This window comes from Mugil cephalus, chromosome 1 (assembly GCF_022458985.1).
Source record: "Mugil cephalus isolate CIBA_MC_2020 chromosome 1, CIBA_Mcephalus_1.1, whole genome shotgun sequence".
Lineage (NCBI taxonomy): Eukaryota > Metazoa > Chordata > Actinopteri > Mugiliformes > Mugilidae > Mugil > Mugil cephalus.
The window spans coordinates 17,364,564-17,379,473 of NC_061770.1; the positions used below are offsets into that span (position 1 = coordinate 17,364,564).

Genomic DNA, 14,910 nt, shown 5'->3' on the forward strand with positions numbered 1-14,910 from the left:
AAATAAATAAATAAAAATAAGGCCACCAGTCTACTGAGAAGCTCTGGGGGAACTTGTTTATTTCCAGGCCAGATCAGCAGCAGCTAGAGATGGTGGTTAATGAAGCTTCATGTTGAAGTGTCATCTGTTTGGAAAGGCCTGTGGAGAAAATAAAGAGCACTGTGTTTGTATTTGGGACACGCCTCACCAGAGACAAAGACTAATTACACGCAGACACTGTGGTTTCAGTGCACCAGTCTGGGATTTGCTACATACAGGTATTACCTGCTCTGATAACATAATCCAGTTTCACCTGTGCATCACTTGACACTGTAAATGGAGCCCCTCTGTGAGTCGACCCACACTCTGATTTTACTCTCTTCTTCATTTTTTTGTTTGGCCTTCTGCTCTAAGATTGCCTGCTTCCTGTAATTATATATATATATATATATATTAAGTACAAATGCAGGTGTAGTACCTGGAAAAACCACTGGCAATGCATCACAAGCATCTACCTGTGGTTCTCAGAGACCGTCTCCTTCTGGTACAAAACCTGGTTCTTGCTCCAGAAGACGTCCTTGTTGTGATCGTAGATTGATTTCAGGTGAAGGTCGAGACTGTTGCGTAAAGCCTGGGGGTTAAGAAAAGAGAGCGGGTTTCAGAGTTTCCTCCAGTTTCTAAAGTGGGACATCACACTCCCCATGGGTTTACCTGGTCCTCGCGATGCTGCACACTCTGCCGGGTACTGGCCACAGTGGCTGTATCATAGAGGCGACGCCAGGGTTCCTCTGTTTGAGCAATGTGTGTGGGTTTATCAAATGTTTTTCTCTGCACGAGACAACGAAAGAAAAGAGTGAGAGTTTTCCTACAACAGCATGATTTAGAAATGAAATGCAACAAATCCAGCACTCTACACAAGCAGTGCCTGTATAAGTATCCACTCCTTTTGAATCGTTCCCCTTTTTTGGCTTCATGAACGGAACAATGGTGAACATAATTTCATCTTACAATTTTCTCCTGACTTCCCCTCAGTCACGTAGAATAGAGGAGAACTTAGAGCGGCGGGCAACCATGCAACGACGTAAACGTTGACTTAAGTCACACAATGAGCCAACAACTGAACTCGCACACATAATAATCCAGTGGCAAGAAGTAACAGTTCATTTTGAAAGTTTAAATCAAATGGAGATGCTCCAAAGGACAGTTTACATAAATGAGAAAGAATAAAATAATATAATAAAAAAGTATTTAAGCAGAATTAAAATGTGGATTACTAAAGCTCAGGTTCACTGTGTAGGATCTTGTTTGAATTGTGACTGTGTTTATAGATAGATAATTATGTGCAACTAAAACAAAGTATCAAGTCACAGGATAAGGTTCTTAAGGCCGGACCTGCTTTTATTACCTTATTGTCATAAGGTTGGTCATAAAAGCCACTTTTAATTAATTACTTAAAAAAAAAAATTTATGATTAGCTGTGCACCTGATTTGCAGTCAATCCCACGTGAAAACCCCATTAATGAGAGCAAGCATCCAGGATAAAATGTGCTATATATGTTTCCTTGTCAGAGATCCTCAAACTTACAGGGGGAAAAAAGTATCTCAAAAGCCTCTAAACAACAGAAAAGTTTCAGTTTTTGTTAAAATCTTCGGACACAAGGTGACGTTAACGTTAACGTCATGTTTTACGACCCACCTGCTGCGGTTTGAATCCGCTCAGAGTGAAACCGTTTTCAAACTTTGGTGAAGGAAAAGGATCCCGGCTCGACATACTTAATGTGGAGATCAGGAAAAACACGTATTGCTGCTGTTATTGTTGTTCAGAGTTGTGTCGTTGTAGCCGATGAACGGGTCCAGCTAGAAACTGGTCTCCAGGCAACCACCGACCCCAGGATTCACAATGAAATAGTCATGAGCGCTTCCCCTCCCGATGATAAACAAACATTTTTAATTAATTAGAAGCACTGACAGAAGGGGTTAATATTGTGTAAAGAAGTAAAAATAATAATAATATAACAGAAAAGAACGAAAAGACGAATAGCACAATGGATAAAAACATCAACGGACACGTGATAAAACAGCATTGAAATACAAGAAACATTCAAGCATTAACGAACAGACAATGTGCAGCATTTAATAAAACAGCAAACTGCCGAAATAAAAAGTGGAGTAACAAAAAATAAAAAAAAATTAAAAAAATTGAACTACTACGCGTCTACCGCGCCCCCCTGCCTGACCTTTGACGCTCCCCTCCTCCTCTGACGCATGCGGTGGGAAAGATAGAAGCACAGGAGAAATGGAGATTCAGATGCAAGAAGTAATACGTGAAAACACTAATTAAATAAAATTCAATTTGGTAAAATAAAACAAAATGCCATCCAAACGTTTAAGCTACCTTGGTAGTCTGATAAACTACCAAACTACCATGTTATTATCTTCATAGCACATATTTTCTTGCAAAACTGCTGCAACATAACCTCTTTTCTCGTAACGTTAAGTCATTAAATTAGGAGGTTGCAGCTGTTTTGTTTGCAGGCTTTACACTTTGTTCAGTACCTGTACCTGACAGCTAATATATATATTTTTTCTTTTAACTTTATCTTATATGGTCACAAAATAATACTCCCTGTCTCTGCCAGAAATGTTAAGAATTGCTTTCAAAAGAGAAGCCCGGGTAAAAAAAACACCTGAACCTATCAGCCAATCAACTCCCGGTATTTGCTCACATTCAGAGGCAAGCCACGCCTCCAGCCGCCGTCTCGCGGGCTGCACCTGAGGTCCCTCATCACTTCATCACTGACAGCACGCGACCATGCAGCGGCGAGGCCTGACGCACCTGAGACACTTTCTGCCGTTTTTGCTTTTCGCACTGACCTCCGCGGAACTGCCCATGTGTAAAGAGGTGAGGATACATTCTTATGAAAATCATCAAAGCCACGGTCCCGTCATGAATAACAGTCTTTATACTAGCACGTCACATTTAGTTATTTCTACTGACAGCACGGGGATACGTTTAAATCCTAAAACTGACTTGACTGGAGCTGCAAAGAGATGTGAGAAGTAGGAAAGAAAACCTACCATAAAGGCTATGGTCTGTAGCTATAAGTATAAATAATGATGTAGGCATGTTTTGGGACTTTTTGTCAGAAGTTTTACCCAATGACTCGTATTCAGATATGCACACGCAAGAAAACATGTTTGAGATGTATTTAAAATATAAATATAATTAAAGCTCCGACTCCCTTTGCAATTAATTGTCCAGTATCAACAGTAACAGTTTGTTTTGGCAAACCTCCTGTGACACCTTCTCATGTTGTGTGTGGTAACAGCGGAGTCCAGGCTTTATGTGTGCATGTGTTTTAGTTAAGTGTGTTCCGATGTAACTAATTTATTTGGTGTTTAATTCTACCACTGTGTTGGTACTACCTTGGCCATGTCTCTTTTGGAAAAGAAATCCCTAATCTGAACAGTTATTAAACTTATTCTCTACTCCCATCAGTGTTGTGTTTATAAGACATAGTTGTTTCTTTTTTTTTTTTTTTTTTTTTACTAGAGCTTCCATATGTTGCATTGTCAGCTGTTCTCTCCTTATCTTTTTTTTTTTCCCTATTTGAATACCCTATTTAAAACCTTTTTGATAATACCCAAAACTGGACTTCTTATCAGCCTATCAGTTTTCAGAGTACGTTTAATGCGCTGACAAAGGTTGTCTTAAGGAAGGAGGCCTGGCAGCTGCTACTTTCACACAGTGTTTCCGTGCCAGTTTCTGTGGACATGAGGTGCAGCGGTCATTGCGGCCTCTTGTCCTCAGTTGCCACATCTTTGTTTACAGGAGGCAATTAAGCTAAAGCGTATGTCGGGTTTGATGCATTTTTACATCAAATCCCCGCTCGCCCACCTCCGCAGAGCCACGCTCATTTGATACCTTAACCATGGCTAATGGAGCGGCTCTAATTGAAAACACAAGTGAGTACTGGAGCTGTGTTTCTGTTAACTATTAATCCCACAAAGCTGTGTGTGGCCTTGGATCGGTCTGCTAACCTGCCTTCCTTGGAATATTAGTCTCAAGATTGCACCTGTGCCTGCTCCCTGTTCATGTTTCAAATCAACAAGGTCGCCTCCAATGTTGTGTCGCTCCCCAAATCGCACCGCTTTGGTTGGGACAGTGTTTGTCAGTCGCACACTGTAAGTATCCCCAAAAGGTAACAAAGCATGCGAGACAAATACAGCAACAGCTTGATCTGTCTCCAAAGTTCTGTGACAACACTGAAATTAAATGTTTGCAAAAGGGCTGGATGAATCGGCTTTTCTCTCCCCCCGGCTAAGTAAATAACCCCCGAGGGCTCGAGAGAAGCAGCAGGAGCAGCAGCAGCACCGCGTTCTTGATAAGTGAGATTAAAACAACAGTTGAAACGGCTTCGTGGGCAAATATTAGCCTCACCTCTTATTTGTAAAAGAGGCTGGCCTGGTTTAGGGGGTATAAATCAGCCTTTAATTTTACCAAAAGTTCAAATTTTCTTTTCACTTGATAATTTTCTGGGTTAATTTTCTCAGATTACGTGCTTTTTTATTTTTTTTTACCACACGTGACAGTGAGCTGAGCGTATTTGTGTTTTCAGCTTTTTTCTGCGTGTGAATATTGAGAATGTGGTGCATTTTTTTCTTTTTTCTTTTTTCTTTTTTTTTTTAACCAACCGTGAGAAACCTACACCTGTGTTTTGTCCCTGCAGTCAGATTACCACTTTGAGTACACAGAGTGTGACATACTCGGATCGAGATGGAGAGTGGCGGTTCCCAACAAGGCTGACACATGCACGGGCCTCCCAGACCCAGTCAAAGGCACTCAGTGCAGTAAGTGACCTACTTATTTTTAACATTTGCTGCAGTCTGCATCCCAGCTTTTTTGTCCATTAATCATAACCAAGTATTTTTTGGTTTTTCCGATGAAGTCTTCACAGTGTCTCTCCTCTCCGTCTGTTTTTGCCCTTTTTCAGCCTTCTCCTGTAGCGAGGGGGAGTTCCTCGACATGCAGTCGCAGCAGTGCCAGAAGTGCGCCGTGGGCACCTACTCCCTGGGCACCGGCGTGGCCTTTGATGAGTGGGACACCCTGCCGAGTGGGTTTGTCACTCTCGGTGTGACATTGTATGAAGGGAGCGCCCGTTCGCACTGCGTCAAGTTAGTAACATCCTGCAGCCCAGTTTTAATTTGAACGTATTTGTTTTTTTCTTCACCCTGGTTTCACTGAGTGTTTCTGCTGACGATGTTTTTGCAGCTCGACGTGGACGCCAAAGGGCGAGTACATCGCCTCAAACACAGACGAGTGCACCGCGACACTGTCCTATGCTGTGACCCTGAAGAAACCTGGAACTTTGTTCTTTGAATATTTCTACCCCGACAACAGCGTCTACTTTGAGTTCTTTGTGAGTGTTGCCAGGGACCCGTGAAGATGGCGGCCTGTTTCCAGGAGGAATATTTGATTAACGTTTCTCCCCGCACGTTTCTCCAGGTTCAGAACGACCAGTGTCAGTCCACAGACTCTAAAAGCCGGTGGATGAAAATCTCAGAGAGCACCTGGAGCCCGTACAGGGTTTGTCCATGTGAAAGCTTTTGCACATCCTCACGCCTGCTGGCTGTTAGTCGTCAATTAATGGAGAGTGTTTGACGTGAACCGGTGTTGTTTTGTCCGCGCAGGTGGAGCTGAACAAAGGCAACAACGTGCTGTACTGGCGAACCGCGGCGTATGCTCTACAGGGCAGTGCTGTCAAACCTGTGCTGTTAAGAAACATTCAGGTCTCAGGTAAAGTCTGACATGTTTGTTTACCCCGCGACTCATCTTTATGTCAGTGCCTGAATGTGGATTGATTGATGGTGTTCTTCCAGGGGTGGCCTACACATCTGAGTGTTTCCACTGCAAACCCGGCACCCACAGCGCGAAATCAGGATCCGCCCGCTGTACCCCCTGCCCTGCTAATACCTACTCCAACAAGGGTGCCACTGTTTGCCATGAGTGTGACCAAGATAAATACGCAGGTATTCTTGTTTGCATTACCAGCGCTCTGTCCACAAAGACCAGTCATATGGTCGAGTGACTAATTCTTGTAGACTTACAACCATTACGTATTTGCCTGTTGCCACACACACACATGCGAGGCAGTCAGTATTCAAATACAGCATTTTACAACGCTCAGGTGGTTACAGAATGTGTAAAGTTCCTCTTATCTCTAGATGTGAGGTGTGTGTATTCCCTCACCCCCGCCGGCTGTTTCCTCTGACACGTTTTTTTTTAATTTTGTGTTGTTTTTCCAGAGGCCGGTTCAGGGAGCTGTAAACCAAGACCTGCATGTACAAGCAGGGACTACTTTTACACCCACACTCCCTGTGACTCAAAAGGACAGGTAATGAAGAGGAAAAAAAAAACAAGACACGTGATCATGCTTGTTAGGTAGAGGCGATATTTGTCTTTGAAAATCCTACAAGCGGCCATCTGGTGTGACTATAAGGTTTCCCGTGAATATAAATGATGTGGGCTGGTTGCACAGCAGACTTCTTTTATGCATTCACTCCTGCCTGTGTCTGTGCGTCGCAGACGCAGCTCATGTATAAGTGGGTTGAGCCCAAGATCTGCAGTGAGACGTTGAAAGGAGCGGTGAATCTTCCAGCGTCAGGGGAGAAACAAACCTGTCCACCGTGCAACCCGGGCTTCTATGTCACCAACTCCTCCAACTGTGAGCCCTGCACCAACGGCTCCTACTCAAACGGAACAGGTGCAGAAACTTTACTGTGTTCTCACTGGCAGACAAGTGCGCTCTTGTACACCAGTCCTGCACTGAGACTTAGCTTTGGCACCACTCTCAGTTATTTTATTCAAATCCTGAATACTATAACGCTCATAGGATATATATAGGATATAGGACTTTGTTCAGGACAAGCAATTATTTACACAGTTGTTGGACTTTTCTCACAGTCACATCTGTCATTAACCTCCTGAGACCCATTAAGTTTTAGGTTTGCGGCGGCTTATTCTGCTTCTTTCAAACTTTTATCCTCATAACTAGATATTAGTTGGTGTATCAGAAGCTACAAAACCTCAGTTTAAACTTATCTATTTATGCTTATTGACTTGTCTTGTTTAATATTACAAGCACATTCTATCAATAGTAACGAGATATAACTTTTCTAATTAGTAAGTACTCGATTGAGGACATTGGGACTTCATTATTTGCAGTTCTGCTTTTGCACAGCAACATTCAGACATGAAAATTAACAGTTTTATATTTTGTTACGTGTTGGAGACTTTATTATAATATTGAATGAAATAATCCCTGTGTCCATGCACGAGGACACAGAAATGGAGAAATTAGAAATGCATACCAAACAAAAGCCCAGGTCTCAGGAGGTTAATGTTACACTAATAGCTTCACACTCCTGTGTTATCCGACAGTTAGCCTTTATGTAAACACACACTGTATAAACTGATATTATATGACATTATTTACCCACAGTTTGTGCTAATTGCCCTGTTGGCACGGAGCCCGTTTCGGGCTTTGAGTACAAATGGTGGAACACGATGCCGACCAACATGAAGACCTCCGTCTTCCGTCAAGCGTCCAGCAGCTTCAACCACAGCACAAGTGAGAGAATTAATCATAATCAGTCTAATCTAATCTAATCATAACCTAAAGAAAATAGCTGATCTGAAATCTGCTTACCAAGGTCAGGAGTTACCTTCAGCCCCAGAACTGATTGCATTACGCCAGTGCAACTAAATTGTTACGTCGGAGCTAAAATGTTATTGACTGTTATTATTTGATTTATTATTTAATGTAATTTAAAAGTGGCAATAGTTTCGTCTGCTCTCCCTAAAAGATGCATCTCTACATGAGTTTTTTTTGTGGTAGGATAACAGTTTTTACTTTTTTATTATAATTTGTTTTTGTCATGTGGCAGCGTGGGAGGTGGCTGGAGAGTATATCTACACCACACCTGGGGACCAGGACACAGACTACCTGATGCTCACGCTCAGTGTCCCAGGTTACAGGTGAATTCAAACAAGATCAAAACTAGAGCTTTAAATGCACCATGTACTTGATTAAAGTTTCAGTTAAACGTCACGTCTTCGCAGGCTGTCTCAGTCCGTGGTCACAGATGAAAGGAGCGAACTATCCCGCATCACCTTCGTCTTTGAGACCAGGTGCACGGCTAACTGCAAGTTCTTCTTCCTGGCGGTGAGTGAGAGGAAACGAGTGGTAGCTCTGACGCACGGACGCTTCAAGATGTAGCGATACACTGATATACAGTAGGTATAAATGAGTGTGTTTCTCTGCAGGGTTATAGCGAGTGGAATAACAATGTGATCGAGCACTGGAACGGCAGCAAAAGCAAACAGTCGTACTCGTACCTGATCCAGAGCAACAACACCGTCAGCTTCACCTGGACGTTTCAACGCACAGACGAACCCAACGTGGTGAGACTCAGTCACCGCTCAGCTTCGTCAGCATTAATGGGAAATGTGTTAGTCATTCATTCTTCATTATGGCTTAAGGCTTAAAGGTTTAGAGCAAGTGTATAAATCCTTTTTTAATTAATACCTCATCATACATGAGGTTCATCATTTAGTTTAACTTTCTTTACTTACATTTTTTGTTTGTGTAAATTGTGAATTAATAACGTCCTTTATATTTTATGTAGGGCTTATATATATATTTTTTCATTTTAAATTAGCTTTCTCTAAATTAACCATGACCATATGGTTATACTTGTAGTAGTTTTCATTCATATTTGTTTCCTCTTTTACTATTTTTGCTGTTTCAAAGTTAAAATAGTCTCTGTTTTATTAGTTAATTCTCTATTGGATGACTTTATTGTAAATCTAAAAGTGATGTTGGGACGTACAGTACAGGAACCTTATTAACAATGTTCACTGTTAATTCTGGGACAGTACAATAGTATACCATCAGATGAATAAAGATTTGTAATATGGCAAGCAGATGAATAACCTAATTTAATAATAGTAATAGTAAAACCTTTTATTTATAAGAGCCTTTTGGAACCTCAAGGTCACTTTACAATTAATTAAAAATGAAGTTGGATTACAAAATAGAGCAAAAAATGAACATGAAAACAATAATATACAGAGATAATCAACAAATCATGGGTTTCGATGTTTCAAATTCTTATCAGACTTTAACTGACTGCTGTACAAGTGTTTTTTGTACTGAAATTGTAAGTTTGACTTCCTAATATTGCTTTGAGCTCTAGAGGGCAGTCTGAAGTTGTGTGTCGACATCCAAATGGTCTTCATGCTCTCCGTTCTCTCAGCCTCTATCTGAATCTGACTGTAAAAACCGAGTGAGACGATAAAATGTGCTGATTGAAGCAGAGCGGGTAACAACAGACTCCTCGTGTGTGTGTCCCCTCCCCCAGGAGAGGAAGTACAGCGCCGACAGTGCCAAGATCTTCTCCATCCACATCACCAACGTGATCGGAGGCGTGGCCTCCGAGTGTCGCCGCTGTGCTCTGGTGGCGACCAAGTCCGACTCCGCCTGTGTTCCCTGCCCGCCCGGACACTACATGGTCAGCGGGACGGGAGTGTGTAAGAGCTGCCCCCCGAACTCCTTCATCAGGGCTGCCCAGCCTGTCGGAGAGGATGCTTGTATTAAGTGTGGACCCAACACAAAGAGGAACAAGGTAAGAGGAACAAAATGTTTCTGTTCAGTTAATATAAATTTAAGGATGTGAGTAAAACTAGGAAAGCATAGAAATATTCAGGGTTTATCAGGTCAGGTCCTCACTGTTGTGACTGTGCATATGGGGACTGGGGTTCTTCCCAAGTAATTAAATAAAAAATGTACCTTGACTGTATCTTGACTGGTATAAGGAATAAAATATATATTCAGCATATTGATGCATCCCAAACATAATTTCGCTCTTGAGTATTTGGACAAAACAAACACTCAAATTGTATTTTATTGTGAAAAGCCTCATATCAGAAGCATTGTCTTATAATATTTATGTAGATTTAGATTTTTAGCTAATTCACTAATTTCATTTTTTTAATTTGGCTAATGATATCGGTTTGACTTAGAGTTTACTTCTCATTAAATTAAAGGTTACGTCACCATATAACGTTTGCATAAAAGAGAAAATACTGTTCTACACAAAGAAAATATTCATAATCCTAAAAAGACAAACTATTCCACTGTAACAGTCCCAAAGTAATAACTTCTAAACACAGACCTTTCTTATTTCAGATGAAACTTGTATGGTTTTATCTATTTATTTATTCTATTTATACATGAGATTATTTGTTATTTATTTCTATTACTTTACTCCTGATTTACTCCTATTTATTTATTGCTCTTAATGAGCACTGATTATTATGTGGCCGTGCACTTATTGTTTCCTTGGCTTGTGTGTTTGTTTGATTCTCTGTGTATGGTATGCATGTAGAAAAGCTGCCCTGTTGGGTTAAGTAAAGTTCTCCAAATCTGAATCTGAACCTTTTGTAACAGACTGAGACCTTCCTCAGTGTTTTTGTGTGTATATTTATATCAGCTGTCTCACATGAGGTTATTCCCGCCATCGTCGACAGAACATGATGTCCGTGTAAATGTCCTTGCAGGCCCACACGGCTTGTCTCAGTGACTGTACGCTGGACGTGCAGATGAAGGGACGGGCGGCCCTGCACTACGACTTCTCCGCTCTGTCCAACGTCACCGGCTTCCACAGCAGCCCCCGCTTCACCAGCAAAGGCCTGCGATACCTCCACCACTTTAACTTGGGCCTGTGCGGGACAGAGGTGAGGAAGCTGTGGAACCTGGTTTCCGCTTCGATTACAAGCTTCATTTCGCCGCTCATGTTCCCTCGCCGTGTTTCTCTTTCAGGGCCGAGTGCCGGCTTCCTGCGTGGACAACGTCACGGAGAGTGGGAGGGGGGTCAAAGGTTATGTCTGTCAATCCGTCGTGGTTCCCTCAGACATCAGGAGTCAGAGCATGGTGTCCTCCCAGCCTTTCCTCATCGGTGACTCACTCGTCGGTACGGACTGAATGCTGCAACCGTTTATACCCCCAAACAAAGGAACATGTCTGTAACAGTTTGTTAGTCATTTGTTAGTCATTAAATCATATTGAAGGGTAGTTCACTGTCCTGTCTGAGTGTGCCAGGGCTCCAGAATATATGACATAATGAAAAGACTCGGCTCTTACTGTCAGGTCTTGTAGATATTGCGATCTGAATCTAAGGAGTTGTAAGATTCTATTCACTCTCTTCAGGCGTCTAAAACGATTTTAAAAATCACGTGTGTTAATTAAACTTCTCATCTTCTGCAGACACATACAACCTGTAATAACGCATTAAAGCTGACACATATTTGTATCACTGCTGTAAATATTTAAAAACTGATTTAAATTGCTGGTAATGAAGGTGTGACGACCGAGTCGACCCTGAGCGGCATCTCTTCTCCAAAACTGCTGTTCCCACCAGCGTCTGGGCTGCCAGATGTCATCTTCTACTACAAGTAAATAAGACATTGATTTATTTATTTTAATTCATGCTGGTGATGCTTTCTTATATCCTCAGGTAAATACTTGGTTAAATCTTTGATGTTGTCATTTGTCAGGTTTAAAATATATATTTTTATGTGTGTGATGTTTGCAGGTCCAGTGATGCTACTCAGGCTTGTAAACAGGGCAGGTCGGCCACCGTCAGGCTGAGATGCAGCCCCACAGTGACGGCTAAAGACCACATCACCCTCCCAAGGTGCTTTAAACTTTTGACTCAACAACTTTCATACACAAACAGACATGATGTTCTTTAGCAGCTTTAGCAATTTCAACACTTGTTTCACTGTTTTCCTCTGCAGTAATTGCTCCGAGGGGACGTGCGATGGTTGTACCTTCCACTTCCTGTGGCAGAGCCAGCACGCGTGTCCACTCTGCACCAAAGAGCACTACAGAGAGATCGTCAGTGCTTGTGTCCAGGGAATACAGGTAACGCCTTCACAGCATGGACGTACTGAGACAACGAACCTTTGTAAGGTTGAAAGAATTATTTCTAAACGTCCATTAAGTGAGACAGAATTAATACACTGTGTATGAAATGATATGAAAGGCACTGTGCAGTTTATGTTTTACATGATCATTTACATAACATATGATACAAAAAGTACAGTAAGTGCTTTGTCATACAATAAAAAAATAAGCATTAATTGTAGTTAAATTTTACATGACAATACTGATGTCTCTCAGTTAAATGTAGTTGACTGTAGTTAGCTTAGCCAAAAAGTCAGCCAACACAGACTCTCCTTCACCAATACTCTAGTTTGGTGCTGATTAAATTTGAAATTAAGTAAAACTTTGTGAGTTTTAGTGTCGCAAATGATTTTGACTCTATATTTGATGCAATAAACATAGCAAGAAAGAGAAAACCATATAAAATATATAAAGAATATTTTAAAAGTTTGGTTTTAAATAGCAGAGATGCAATCAAGTCACCCATATGCAAGTCTCAAGTCTTTTCTGTGGGTGCAAGTCAAGTCAAGTTCAAGTCAAGTCCTATATAAGATCACATTATTTCAGTCTTACCTGCAGAATCTGGTCTTAATAAAGAGAAAATATAAGATATTCGTAACTGTGATATAAACGTATAAAAAGTATTTTAATTACTGATACACAAACACAAATACATTTTAAAACTCTTTATTTATATTTAAAAAACAACTCTTTCCGTGGTTGGTTGAATATGCTTCCAGAGGACGAGCCTGGAGGAACTGAGAAATAGCAGGTTGTGTAGAATGAGACTTTTCTGACCTTTTCATATTCTGTCAATCTGTGAAACAGAAGTGAAAACAAGAATGAGAACCATATCTACTTGATTTATTCTATCCAAACTCGTTGTTTTGCACGTTTTGCATGTTGCTTGATTTATGACTCATTTAAACTTTTTAACTGAAAAATGTACGAGAGGGATTATAATTTACTTATCTACCTTCCGCCAGAGAGCTGAGTAGAAGTGTACTTCTCTTAACAGTTGATTCAATCTCAGAAAATCTTGGACTGAAGTCGTTTGCTGATGTGTGACTGTGTGCTTGTGTGCGTTTCAGAGAACCACCTATGTGTGGCAGCAGCCGTTGCAGTGTTACGGAGGAGAGGCGCTGCCAGCACAAAAAGTCAATGCTTGCGTGTCTCTGGATTTCTGGCTCAAGTTTGGCGTTTCCACGGGAACGGTTGCTGCTCTGCTGCTCCTCAGTATCAGCTGTTATTTTTGGAAGAAGACGCGCAAGTGAGAACACCGAGCCGCACTTTTTCCTCCAGTGTTTGCTGAAGCACTGATATCTCACACCCATAAATTATATTAATGGGGAGATCTTGACATAATGTAACCTCCATCTGCAGGCTGCAGTATAAGTACTCCAAGCTGATGAGTACCTCTGGTGGTAAAGAGTGCGAGCTGCCCACCGCAGACAGCTGTGCAATCATGGAGGGAGAGGATGCAGAGGATGACCTGATGGACCTCACCAAGAAATCCTTCTTCACCAAAATTAAGTCTTTCTCACGGGAGGTCAGTAACCGTTTCTCCCTCCTTCACGCTGACCCGCCTAACACAGCTTCTCGTGTTTCACGTTATCATCTCTGTGCTTTCAGAGGACATCAGATGGATTTGACTCGGTTCCACTGAAGTCCTCCTCCTCGCTCCTGCGACGAGAGGAGTTCGACTCTGATGATGACGATGACGATGTCAGAGGATGAGCAGATCCTGCTACCAGGGCGTAGATTTAGAAGATTTAACATCAGTGCACCTCAGACGTGGACTGTCAAATGGATTTAATTGATTTATACAGATACAAGTCTCAGTGAAGGAGCTTTGACATTATGCAAAGAGTGGTCTCCATATTGGGGACGATCTGTGTTTTAAACGTCCGCCTGTTTTTTTGATTCAAGCTGTGGATAATATTACATTTTTTATGGATAAGTGTGAGCGTGCACATTTTCATTTGTATAACTGTGGGTGTGTTTTTCTTTTTTTCATTTAATTTTTTATCAGGCCTCCCTGTATATTTATTAGTCCATCCATTCAATTCAGTCTTGTAATGTCATTTGACAATGTGTGATTTGTATTTGCCTAACATCACAATATGATTATAACTTATAGTGCAAAGTAACGACATTTGCTGCAGTAAATAGAAAAAAAAAGGAACAACTTTAAGAATATTAAGCAATCATGCCTCCAATGCTGCCTTCAGGTACTCTTTGTCGCATGAAAATAACATGTGCACATGTAATAAATGCTTAATTAATGTAGCAAAAATTGCTGAATACACATGTCACGTTCCTGTAAAAGTAAACCCATTATAAGTAAAACATGTATCAAGTGAACAAAATGTATTTTTTTTTTCTGCAATAATCCAAGGGTGAATTTTATAGTTCTCATTATATCTTTATATCACATCATGTTAAATTGAGTCCGATTATAACCACTGAAGAACATTTATATAGGTAGCTATATTTTCTGTTACTGCAATTAACTGTACACTAATCAGGCATAACATTATGACCACGTTCCTAATATTGTGTAGGTTTACCTTGTGCCTCCAAAATAGTTGTGACTCATCTGAGAACAGGGCCCCTGTGGGTCTCAGTTTTGGATCTAGTGAATTTGGAGGCCAGGTCAATGCCTTGTGCTGTTCTTCGTGTTTTTTGAGTTGTTTCTAAAACGTTTTTGTGTGTGTGTGACTGTGTCAGGCGATTGTCACAAGACGGTCGGTGTTATTTACTTCTCTTATCAGTGGTTTTAATGTTGTGGCTGACAGATGTATATAACAGTCCTGTCCACATTACATGTACATGTCCCTCTTGGTATTTTTAATGTTGTCGTCCTTATTATATCTATACAATATTTAGGTACACTGAGAGCAATTTGTAATCCAAGGATAAT

General features: G+C 41.1%; 2 protein-coding genes across 3 annotated transcripts; one reads left to right on the plus strand and one right to left on the minus strand.

Annotated features, from left to right (window-relative positions):
- Positions 1-42: 42 nt before the first annotated feature.
- cfap276 (cilia and flagella associated protein 276) lies at positions 43-1,872 on the minus strand. Of its 2 annotated transcripts, none has more exons than XM_047570930.1 (5): positions 1,676-1,872; positions 691-807; positions 495-610; positions 293-405; positions 43-138 (listed from the first exon to the last, which is right to left on the minus strand). In XM_047570930.1, the coding sequence occupies exons 1-4, from the start codon at positions 1,748-1,750 to the stop codon at positions 300-302; spliced, it is 414 nt and encodes a 137-aa protein (XP_047426886.1). In that variant the 5' UTR covers positions 1,751-1,872; the 3' UTR covers positions 43-138; positions 293-299. The 2 variants fall into 2 exon arrangements, with proteins under 2 accessions (XP_047426886.1, XP_047426894.1); XM_047570938.1 differs by having other exon boundaries at positions 265-405.
- Positions 1,873-2,748: 876 nt separating this feature from the next.
- On the plus strand, positions 2,749-14,342 carry elapor1 (endosome-lysosome associated apoptosis and autophagy regulator 1). The gene is made up of 22 exons (XM_047570905.1): positions 2,749-2,881; positions 4,710-4,830; positions 4,974-5,154; positions 5,252-5,399; positions 5,486-5,566; positions 5,671-5,776; positions 5,860-6,009; positions 6,286-6,374; positions 6,566-6,743; positions 7,482-7,610; positions 7,927-8,017; positions 8,102-8,204; positions 8,306-8,443; positions 9,403-9,666; positions 10,601-10,777; positions 10,863-11,013; positions 11,401-11,494; positions 11,635-11,736; positions 11,840-11,966; positions 13,079-13,257; positions 13,371-13,536; positions 13,620-14,342. Exons 1-22 carry the CDS (start codon positions 2,792-2,794, stop codon positions 13,722-13,724), a joined length of 2,970 nt encoding a protein of 989 aa, XP_047426861.1. The 5' UTR covers positions 2,749-2,791; the 3' UTR covers positions 13,725-14,342.
- Positions 14,343-14,910: the final 568 nt, after the last annotated feature.

Coding starts and splice junctions, on each gene's coding strand:
- cfap276 (XM_047570930.1), bottom strand. CDS start 1,750: ATGTCGAGCCGGGATCCTTTTCCTTCACCAAAGTTTGAAAACGGTTTC. Junction 808..1,675: donor GCGGATTCAAACCGCAGCAG/GTGGGTCGTAAA, acceptor TGTCTCGTGCAG/AGAAAAACATTTGATAAACC. Junction 611..690: donor TGCAGCATCGCGAGGACCAG/GTAAACCCATGG, acceptor CTTAACCCCCAG/GCTTTACGCAACAGTCTCGA.
- elapor1 (XM_047570905.1), top strand. CDS start 2,792: ATGCAGCGGCGAGGCCTGACGCACCTGAGACACTTTCTGCCGTTTTTG. Junction 11,495..11,634: donor GATGTCATCTTCTACTACAA/GTAAATAAGACA, acceptor TGATGTTTGCAG/GTCCAGTGATGCTACTCAGG. Junction 11,967..13,078: donor CTTGTGTCCAGGGAATACAG/GTAACGCCTTCA, acceptor TGTGCGTTTCAG/AGAACCACCTATGTGTGGCA.